Consider the following 11,605-nt stretch of genomic DNA (forward strand, 5'->3'; position numbering starts at 1 on the left):
TCTCTCTGAACAACCAGAGAAACATATATATCAAGCTAACTCTCTCTCTCTCTCTCTCTCTCTCTGAACAACCAGAGAAACATATATATCAAGCTAACACTCTCTCTCTCTCTCTGAACAACCAGAGAAACATATATATCAAGCTAACACTCTCTCTCTCTCTCTCTCTCTCTCTCTGAACAACCAGAGAAACATATATATCAAGCTAACACTCTCTCTCTCTCTCTCTGAACAACCAGAGAAACATATATATCAAGCTAACACTCTCTCTCTCTCTCTCTGAACAACCAGAGAAACATATATATCAAGCTAACTCTCTCTCTCTCTCAACCAGAGAAACATATATATCTCTCTCTCTCTCTCTCTGAACAACCAGAGAAACATATATATCAAGCTCTCTCTCTCTCTCTCTCTCTGAACAACCAGAGAAACATATATCCATCACTCTCTCTCTGAACAACCAGAGAAACTAACTCTCTCTCTCTCTCTCTCAACCAGAGAAACATATATATCTCTCTCTCTCTCAACCAGAGAAACATATCTCAAGCTAACTCTCTGAACAACCAGAGAAACATATATATCAAGCTAACACTCTCTCTCTCTCTCTCTCTCTCTCTCTCTCTCTGAACAACCAGAGAAACATATATATCAAGCTAACACTCTCTCTCTCTCTCTGAACAACCAGAGAAACATATATATCAAGCTAACACTCTCTCTCTCTCTCTCTGAACAACCAGAGAAACATATATATCAAGCTAACACTCTCTCTCTCTCTCTCTCTCTCTCTCTGAACAACCAGAGAAACATATATATCAAGCTAACTCTCTCTCTCTCTCTCTCTCTCTCTCTCTGAACAACCAGAGAAACATATATATCAAGCTAACTCTCTCTCTCTGAACAACCAGAGAAACATATATATCAAGCTAACACTCTCTCTCTCTCTCTCTCTCTCTCTCTCTGAACAACCAGAGAAACATATATATCAAGCTAACTCTCTCTCTCTCTCTCTGAACAACCAGAGAAACATATATATCAAGCTAACTCTCTCTCTCTCTCTCTCTCTCTCTCTGAACAACCAGAGAAACATATATATCAAGCTAACACTCTCTCTCTCTCTCTCTCTCTGAACAACCAGAGAAACATATATATCCAGCTAACACTCTCTCTCTCTCTCTCTGAACAACCAGGAGAGTAATTTCAGAACACAGGCTTCTCTGTGTGGTAGAGTGTCTGACAAGACAATATCCTGACACACACCTAATTTCCTCTTCCTTCATCTGCATCCCAAATTGGTTCCCTATTTCACGCACTACTTTTCACGCACTACCCCTAGGGCCCTGGCCAGAAAGGCTCTGGGCAAAAGTAGTGAGGAATGAGTATCCTAGATTAGCAATAACATCCTAGATGCATCCTGCTGTCGTGTCACTTAAACTTGACCCCTCAGCTGCTCCGGGGTCACTGCCCTGCGGCCGGCCGGCAAGGTTGTGTGTGTGTTTGCGTGTGTGTGTTTGGGTGCATGTGTTTCTCCGGGAATGGGGTTTAAAGCAAAATATGAATTTCCATGATCTGAAAATGCACAATAAAGTCTTCTTCCTGCTCTGCTCTCATCCTCTCCTCCAGGCAGTAGGTTTTCTCCTGTGGATCGTCTGCTGGGCAGATGTGTTTTACTCTTTCTGGGAAAGAAGCCAGCATGACAGCGATGCCTCCTCCTCCACCCAGGCACCTGTTTATCTGGTCAGCCCCACCATGCTCGGCATCACTATGGTAACAACCAACCCTGTTTATCTGGTCAGCCCCACCCTGCTCGGCATCACTATGGTAACAACCAACGCTGTTTATCTGGTCAGCCCCACCCTGCTCGGCATCACTATGGTAACAACCCACGCTGTTTATCTGGTCAGCCCCACCATGCTCGGCATCACTATGGTAACAACCAACGCTGTTTATCTGGTTAGCCCCACCATGCTCGGCATCACTATGGTAACAACCAACGCTGTTTATCTGGTTAGCCCCACCCTGCTCGGCATCACTATGGTAACAACCAACGCTGTTTATCTGGTTAGCCCCACCCTGCTCGGCATCACTATGGTAACAACCAACGCTGTTTATCTGGTTAGCCCCACCCTGCTCGGCATCACTATGGTAACAACCAACGCTGTTTATCTGGTTAGCCCCACCATGCTCGGCATCACTATGGTAACAACCAACGCTGTTTATCTGGTCAGCCCCACCATGCTCGGCATCACTATGGTAACAACCAACCCTGTTTATCTGGTCAGCCCCACCATGCTCGGCATCACTATCACTGTTTATCTGGTTAGCCCCACCATGCTAACAAACAACAACCCTGTTTATCTGGTTAGCCCCACCATGCTCGGCATCACTATGGTAACAACCAACGCTGTTTATCTGGTTAGCCCCACCATGCTCGGCATCACTATGGTAACAACCAACCCTGTTTATCTGGTTTCGGCATCACTATGGTAACAACCAACGCTGTTTATCTGGTCAGCCCCACCATGCTCGGCATCACTATGGTAACAACCAACCCTGTTTATCTGGTCAGCCCCACCATGCTCGGCATCACTATGGTAACAACCAACGCTGTTTATCTGGTCAGCCCCACCATGCTCGGCATCACTATGGTAACAACCAACCCTGTTTATCTGGTCAGCCCCACCATGCTCGGCATCACTATGGTAACAACCAACGCTGTTTATCTGGTTAGCCCCACCATGCTCGGCATCACTATGGTAACAACCAACCCTGTTTATCTGGTTAGCCCCACCATGCTCGGCATCACTATGGTAACAACCAACGCTGTTTATCTGGTTAGCCCCACCATGCTCGGCATCACTATGGTAACAACCAACCTGTTTATCTGGTTAGCCCCACCATGCTCGGCATCACTATGGTAACAACCAACGCTGTTTATCTGGTTAGCCCCACCATGCTCGGCATCACTATGGTAACAACCAACGCTGTTTATCTGGTTAGCCCCACCATGCTCGGCATCACTATGGTAACAACCAACGCTGTTTATCTGGTTAGCCCCACCATGCTCGGCATCACTATGGTAACAACCAACCCTGTTTATCTGGTTAGCCCCACCATGCTCGGCATCACTATGGTAACAACCAACGCTGTTTATCTGGTTAGCCCCACCATGCTCGGCATCACTATGGTAACAACCAACCCTGTTTATCTGGTCAGCCCCACCATGCTCGGCATCACTATGGTAACAACCAACGCTGTTTATCTGGTTAGCCCCACCATGCTCGGCATCACTATGGTAACAACCAACCCTGTTTATCTGGTCAGCCCCACCATGCTCGGCATCACTATGGTAACAACCAACGCTGTTTATCTGGTCAGCCCCACCATGCTCGGCATCACTATGGTAACAACCAACCCTGTTTATCTGGTCAGCCCCACCATGCTCGGCATCACTATGGTAACAACCAACGCTGTTTATCTGGTCAGCCCCACCATGCTCGGCATCACTATGGTAACAACCAACCCTGTTTATCTGGTTAGCCCCACCATGCTCGGCATCACTATGGTAACAACCAACGCTGTTTATCTGGTTAGCCCCACCATGCTCGGCATCACTATGGTAACAACCAACGCTGTTTATCTGGTTAGCCCCACCATGCTCGGCATCACTATGGTAACAACCAACGCTGTTTATCTGGTTAGCCCCACCATGCTCGGCATCACTATGGTAACAACCAACCCTGTTTATCTGGTTAGCCCCACCATGCTCGGCATCACTATGGTAACAACCAACGCTGTTTATCTGGTTAGCCCCACCATGCTCGGCATCACTATGGTAACAACCAACGCTGTTTATCTGGTTAGCCCCACCATGCTCGGCATCACTATGGTAACAACCAACGCTGTTTATCTGGTTAGCCCCACCATGCTCGGCATCACTATGGTAACAACCAACACTGTTTATCTGGTTAGCCCCACCATGCTCGGCATCACTATGGTAACAACCAACGCTGTTTATCTGGTTAGCCCCACCATGCTCGGCATCACTATGGTAACAACCAACGCTGTTTATCTGGTCAGCCCCACCATGCTCGGCATCACTATGGTAACAACCAACGCTGTTTATCTGGTTAGCCCCACCATGCTCGGCATCACTATGGTAACAACAACGCTGGTAACAACCAACGTTTATCTGGTCAGCCCCACCATGCTCGGCATCACTATGGTAACAACCCACGCTGTTTATCTGGTTAGCCCCACCATGCTCGGCATCACTATGGTAACAACCCACGCTGTTTATCTGGTCAGCCCCACCATGCTCGGCATCACTATGGTAACAACCAACGCTGTTTATCTGGTTAGCCCCACCCTGCTCGGCATCACTATGGTAACAACCAACGCTGTTTATCTGGTTAGCCCCACCCTGCTCGGCATCACTATGGTAACAACCAACGCTGTTTATCTGGTTAGCCCCACCCTGCTCGGCATCACTATGGTAACAACCAACGCTGTTTATCTGGTTAGCCCCACCATACTCGGCATCACTATGGTAACAACCAACGCTGTTTATCTGGTCAGCCCCACCATGCTCGGCATCACTATGGTAACAACCAACCCTGTTTATCTGGTCAGCCCCACCATGCTCGGCATCACTATGGTAACAACCAACGCTGTTTATCTGGTCAGCCCCACCATGCTCGGCATCACTATGGTAACAACCAACCCTGTTTATCTGGTTAGCCCCACCATGCTCGGCATCACTATGGTAACAACCAACGCTGTTTATCTGGTTAGCCCCACCATGCTCGGCATCACTATGGTAACAACCAACGCTGTTTATCTGGTTAGCCCCACCATGCTCGGCATCACTATGGTAACAACCAACGCTGTTTATCTGGTTAGCCCCACCATGCTCGGCATCACTATGGTAACAACCAACGCTGTTTATCTGGTTAGCCCCACCATGCTCGGCATCACTATGGTAACAACCAACCCTGTTTATCTGGTCAGCCCCACCATGCTCGGCATCACTATGGTAACAACCAACGCTGTTTATCTGGTCAGCCCCACCATGCTCGGCATCACTATGGTAACAACCAACGCTGTTTATCTGGTTAGCCCCACCATGCTCGGCATCACTATGGTAACAACCAACGCTGTTTATCTGGTCAGCCCCACCATGCTCGGCATCACTATGGTAACAACCAACCCTGTTTATCTGGTCAGCCCCACCATGCTCGGCATCACTATGGTAACAACCAACCCTGTTTATCTGGTTAGCCCCACCATGCTCGGCATCACTATGGTAACAACCAACGCTGTTTATCTGGTTAGCCCCACCATGCTCGGCATCACTATGGTAACAACCAACGCTGTTTATCTGGTTAGCCCCACCATGCTCGGCATCACTATGGTAACAACCAACGCTGTTTATCTGGTTAGCCCCACCATGCTCGGCATCACTATGGTAACAACCAACCCTGTTTATCTGGTTAGCCCCACCATGCTCGGCATCACTATGGTAACAACCAACGCTGTTTATCTGGTTAGCCCCACCATGCTCGGCATCACTATGGTAACAACCAACGCTGTTTATCTGGTTAGCCCCACCATGCTCGGCATCACTATGGTAACAACCAACACTGTTTATCTGGTTAGCCCCACCATGCTCGGCATCACTATGGTAACAACCAACGCTGTTTATCTGGTTAGCCCCACCATGCTCGGCATCACTATGGTAACAACCAACACTGTTTATCTGGTCAGCCCCACCATGCTCGGCATCACTATGGTAACAACCAACCCTGTTTATCTGGTTAGCCCCACCATGCTCGGCATCACTATGGTAACAACCAACCCTGTTTATCTGGTCAGCCCCACCATGCTCGGCATCACTATGGTAACAACCAACGCTGTTTATCTGGTTAGCCCCACCATGCTCGGCATCACTATGGTAACAACCCACGCTGTTTATCTGGTTAGCCCCACCATGCTCGGCATCACTATGGTAACAACCAACGCTGTTTATCTGGTTAACCCCACCATGCTCGGCATCACTATGGTAACAACCAACCCTGTTTATCTGGTTAGCCCCACCATGCTCGGCACCGTGCTAGCAATCAACACTGTGGGCTGGATCAAAAGGGTCTTAGCTGAGGGGGGGTCGGCCTGTAAGGGTCTTAGCTGGGGGAGTGGTCGGCCTGTAAGGGTCTTAGCTGGGGGAGTGGTCGGCCTGTAAGGGTCTTAGCTGGGGGAGTGGTCGGCCTGTAAGGGTCTTAGCTGGGGGAGTGGTTGGCCTGTAAGGGTCTTAGCTGGGGGGAGTGGTTGGCCTGTAAGGGTCTTAGCTGGGAGGGGAGTGGTCGGCCTGTAAGGGTCTTAGCTGGGGGGGAGTGGTCGGCCTGTGGGGTCTTAGCTGGGAGGGGAGTGGTCGGCCTGTAACTTAGCTGGGAGGGGAGTGGTCGGCCTGTAAGGGTCTTAGCTGGGAGGGAGTGGTCGGCCTGTAAGGGTCTTAGCTGGGAGGGGAGTGGTCGGCCTGTAAGGGTCTTAGCTGGGAGGGGAGTGGTCGGCCTGTAAGGGTCTTAGCTGGGAGGGGAGTGGTCGGCCTGTAAGGGTCTTAGCTGGGAGGGGAGTGGTCGGCCTGTAAGGGTCTTAGCTGGGAGGGGAGTGGTCGGCCTGTAAGGGTCTTAGCTGGGAGGGGAGTGGTCGGCCTGTAAGAGTCTTAGCTGGGGGAGTGGTCGGCCTGTAAGGGTCTTAGCTGGAGGGGAGTGGTCGGCCTGTAAGGGTCTTAGCTGGGGGGAGGGGGTGTTAGCCAGTCCGGGCCCCGGGAAAGAACATTTGAGTGATTCAGTATAATACTGTCTACCAGTACCCAGTATCTAGTGATTCAGTATAATACTGTGTCTACCAGTACCCAGTATCTAGTGATTCAGTATAATACTGTGTCTACCAGTACCCAGTATCTAGTGATTCAGTATAATACTGTGTCTACCAGTATCTAGTGATTCAGTATAATACTGTGTCTACCAGTATCTAGTGATTCAGTATAATACTGTGTCTACCAGTACCCAGTATCTAGTGATTCAGTATAATACTGTCTACCAGTATCTAGTGATTCAGTATAATACTGTCTACCAGTATCTAGTGATTCAGTATAATACTGTGTCTACCAGTACCCAGTATCTAGTGATTCAGTATAATACTGTGTCTACCAGTATCTAGTGATTCAGTATAATACTGTCTACCAGTATCTAGTGATTCAGTATAATACTGTCTACCAGTACCCAGTACCTTGCTGCCTTGTCATAGTCCCAGTATGTAGTGATTCAATATAAATACTGTATGAATGTAGTCAGTAGGAGGAGTGGTTTTTATAGTGTTATTAACACCTGGGCATGATTGGTACATGTTGGTAAGAGCATGGCGCTAGCAACGGCAAGGTCGCGGGTTCAATTCCCGCGAGGATCAAATGCATAATATTAAACGTGTGTGCACTCACAAGTGGTGTCAGATCTGAACGGGATGTACGTGTTCTATGTGTGTGTGTGTGTGTGTGTGTGTGTGTGTGTGTGTGTGTGTGTGTGTGTGTGTGTGTGTGTGTGTGTGTGTGTGTGTGTGTGTGTGTTGTCCTAATGTGTGTGTGTGTGTGTTGTCCTAGTGTGTGTGTGTGTGTTGTCCTAATGTGTGTGTGTGTGTGTTGTCCTAATGTGTGTGTGTGTGTGTTGTCCTAATGTGTGTGTGTGTGTATATGTTGTCCTAATGTGTGTGTGTGTGTATATGTTGTCCTAATGTGTGTGTGTGTGTATATGTTGTCCTAATGTGTGTGTGTGTGTATATGTTGTCCTAATGTGTGTGTGTGTGTGTATATGTTGTCCTAATGTGTGTGTGTGTGTGTATATGTTGTCCTAATGTGTGTGTGTGTGTATATGTTGTCCTAATGTGTGTGTGTGTGTATATGTTGTCCTAATGTGTGTGTGTGTGTATATGTTGTCCTAATGTGTGTGTGTGTGTATATGTTGTCCTAATGTGTGTGTGTGTGTATATGTTGTCCTAATGTGTGTGTATATGTTGTCCTAATGTGTGTGTATGTGTTCTAATGTGTGTGTGTGTATATGTTCTAGTGTGTGTGTGTGTGTATGTTGTTCTAATGTGTGTGTGTGTGTGTGTGTGTATATGTTGTTCTAATGTGTGTGTGTGTGTGTGTGTGTGTGTGTGTGTTGTTCTAATGTGTGTGTGTCTGTGTGTGTTGTTCTAATGTGTGTGTGTGTGTGTGTGTATATGTTGTTCTAATGTGTGTGTGTTCTCTCCCCAGCTGCTAGCCACCCTCCTGACCCAGTATGAGAGGTTAAAAGGAGTCCAGTCTTCAGGGGTGATGCTCAACTTCTGGCTGGTGGCCGTCCTCTGTGCTTCCGTCACATTCAGATCCAAGATCATACAAGCCCTCAACGAGGTGAGAGAGAGACAGGTTGTGTGTTAGAGCTGGGACGATGAACGGTCATACAAGCCCTCAACGAGGTGAGAGAGAGACAGGTTGTGTGTTAGAGCTGGGACGATGAACCCAGAATTACAGATATTTTTATTTTATTTCACCTTTATTTAACCAGGTAGGCTAGTTGAGAACAAGTTCTCATTTGCAACTGTGACCTGTCCAAGATAAAGCGTAGCAGTGTGAACAGACAGCAACAGAGTTACACATGGAGTAAACAATTAACAAGTCAATAACACAGTAGTAGAAAAAATAGAGATTTTGTTACACAATGTCCCTGTGGATTGTTCTAGAACCATTATTTGGGGTGATTTTGTTACACAACGTCCCTGTTGGAACCATTGTTCTAGAACCATTATTTGGGGTGATTTTGTTATACAACGTCCCTGTGGATTGTTCTAGAACCATTATTTGGGGTGATTTTGTTATACAATGTTCCTGTGGATTGTTCTAGAACCATTATTTGGGGTGATTTTGTTATACAATGTTCCTGTGGATTGTTCTAGAACCATTATTTGGGGTGATTTTGTTATACAATGTCCCTGTGGATTGTTCTAGAACCATTATTTGGGGTGGTTTTGTTATACAATGTTCCTGTGGATTGTTCTAGAACCATTATTTGGGGTGATTTTGTTACACAACGTCCCTGAACCATTATCTGGATTTTGTTCTAGAACCATTATTTGGGGTGATTTTGTTATACAATGTTCCTGTGGATTGTTCTAGAACCATTATTTGGGTTGATTGTGTTACACAATGTTCCTGTGGATTGTTCTAGAACCATTATTTGGGGTGATTTTGTTACACAACGTCCCTGTGGATTGTTCTAGAACCATTATCTGATTTTGTTACACAACGTTCCTGTGGATTGTTCTAGAATCATAATGTGGTCAAGTAATAGCCTAGTATGTTGATTCCTGCTAGCCTTTATGCATTATCATGTGTGATTCCTGCTATACCCTGAAACTGCTCTGCCTGTCTGTTTGTTTGTTTGCTGTCGTCTGCTGACTCACTTCCTCTCTCCGCTGTGACACGGAGGAGGTAGAGATTCATTCTGAGAAGCATAATCATATGACCGTTGCTCAAAATGCTACTGTGGGGGTGGGGGTGGGGGGGGTTGTAGTTACAGATTTACATTTACATTTAAGTCATTTAGCAGACGCTCTTATCCAGAGTGACTTACAAATTGGTGCATTCACCTTATGACATCCAGTGGAACAGCCACTTTACAATACTGCATCTAAATCTTTTAAGGGGGGGGGGGGGTAGAAGGATTACTTTATCCTATCCTAGGTATTCCTTAAAGAGGTTACAGAGAGTCACAGCTTTCTGGGAGTTTTCCAGGTATCTCTCACCTCTTAGTGTTGTGTTCATGGCAACACTTTACAACCGGACTAGGCTGGAGTTAGTATGGTTCTGATGAACCCGCCGAGCCGAGCGCGCCAGGCCTAGAGCTGGGAAGTTAGGCCTAGAGCTGGGAAGTTAGGCCTAGAGCTGGGAAGTTAGGCCTAGAGCTGGGAAGTTAGGCCTAGAGCTGGGAAGTTAGGCCTAGAGCTGGGAAGTTAGGCCTAGAGCTGGGAAGTTAGGCCTAGAGCTGGGAAGTTAGGCCTAGAGCTGGGAAGTTAGGCCTAGAGCTGGGAAGTTAGGCCTAGAGCTGGGAAGTTAGGCCTAGAGCTGGGAAGTTAGGCCTAGAGCTGGGAAGTTAGGCCTAGAGCTGGGAAGTTGGGCCTAAGAGCTGGGAAGTTGGGCCTAAGAGCTGGGAAGTTGGGCCTAAGAGCTGGGAAGTTGGGCCTAAGAGCTGGGAAGTTGGGCCTAAGAGCTGGGAAGTTGGGCCTAAGAGCTGGGAAGTTGGGCCTAAGAGCTGGGAAGTTGGGCCTAAGAGCTGGGAAGTTGGGCCTAAGAGCTGGGAAGTTGGGCCTAAGAGCTGGGAAGTTGGGCCTAAGAGCTGGGAAGTTGGGCCTAAGAGCTGGGAAGTTGGGCCTAAGAGCTGGGAAGTTGGGCCTAAGAGCTGGGAAGTTGGGCCTAAGAGCTGGGAAGTTGGGCCTAAGAGCTGGGAAGTTGGGCCTAAGAGCTGGGAAGTTGGGCCTAAGAGCTGGGAAGTTGGGCCTAAGAGCTGGGAAGTTGGGCCTAAGAGCTGGGAAGTTGGGCCTAAGAGCTGGGAAGTTGGGCCTAAGAGCTGGGAAGTTGGGCCTAAGAGCTGGGAAGTTGGGCCTAAGAGCTGGGAAGTTGGGCCTAAGAGCTGGGAAGTTGGGCCTAAGAGCTGGGAAGTTAGGCCTAGGGCTGGGAAGTTAGGCCTAGGGCTGGGAAGTTAGGCCTAGGGCTGGGAAGTTGGGCCTAGGGCTGGGAAGTTGGGCCTAGGGCTGGGAAGTTGGGCCTAGAGCTGGGAAGTTGGGCCTAGAGCTGGGAAGTTGGGCCTAGAGCTGGGAAGTTGGGCCTAGAGCTGGGAAGTTGGGCCTAGAGCTGGGAAGTTGGGCCTAGAGCTGGGAAGTTGGGCCTAGAGCTGGGAAGTTGGGCCTAGAGCTGGGAAGTTGGGCCTAGAGCTGGGAAGTTGGGCCTAGAGCTGGGAAGTTGGGCCTAGAGCTGGGAAGTTGGGCCTAGAGCTGGGAAGTTGGGCCTAGAGCTGGGAAGTTAGGCCTAGAGCTGGGAAGTTCCTGTAGGACATTAGGCTAATCTAACTGTAAATATGATGTTGTTGCTAGATAGCCTTGTAGGCTAATTGATTAATCAATCTAGCAACAATATCATATTTACAGTTAGATTAGCCTACATGGCTATCTAGCAACAACATATTTACAGTTAGATTAGTCTACATGGCTATCTAGCCACAATATCAATATCTACTGTTAGTTATCTAGTTTAGTGTTTTGATGTCAGCCAATTCTCTGAAGAGGCCAAAAATAAATGTGATCATTGTGGATCCTTTTGACAGGTTGCACATCAACCACTCCTTCCCTGGATATGTGGCATGGGAATATCTTACTTTTTGAATCGTAGTCTACCATCTCAGTTGTCTTACCTGTCCATGGAAACACACCGTCTAGAGCCCTGTTTGCTGATGTAACCCTGGAAACACACCGACTAGAGCCCTGCTTGCTGATGTAACCCTGGAAACACACCGTCTAGAGC

The 11,605-nt window shown here is 47.9% G+C and overlaps 1 protein-coding gene across 1 annotated transcript in view; it reads left to right on the forward strand.

Moving 5' to 3' along the window:
- Positions 1-11,605, forward strand: part of LOC124020269 (multidrug resistance-associated protein 1-like) — a 127,632-nt gene that overhangs the window by 15,395 nt on the left and 100,632 nt on the right. The window contains 2 exon segments of the mRNA XM_046335615.1: positions 1,621-1,764; positions 8,306-8,443. Coding sequence (XP_046191571.1) covers positions 1,621-1,764; positions 8,306-8,443 — 282 coding nt within the window.

Source organism: Oncorhynchus gorbuscha, unplaced genomic scaffold, assembly GCF_021184085.1.
Source record: "Oncorhynchus gorbuscha isolate QuinsamMale2020 ecotype Even-year unplaced genomic scaffold, OgorEven_v1.0 Un_scaffold_794, whole genome shotgun sequence".
Taxonomy (NCBI): domain Eukaryota; kingdom Metazoa; phylum Chordata; class Actinopteri; order Salmoniformes; family Salmonidae; genus Oncorhynchus; species Oncorhynchus gorbuscha.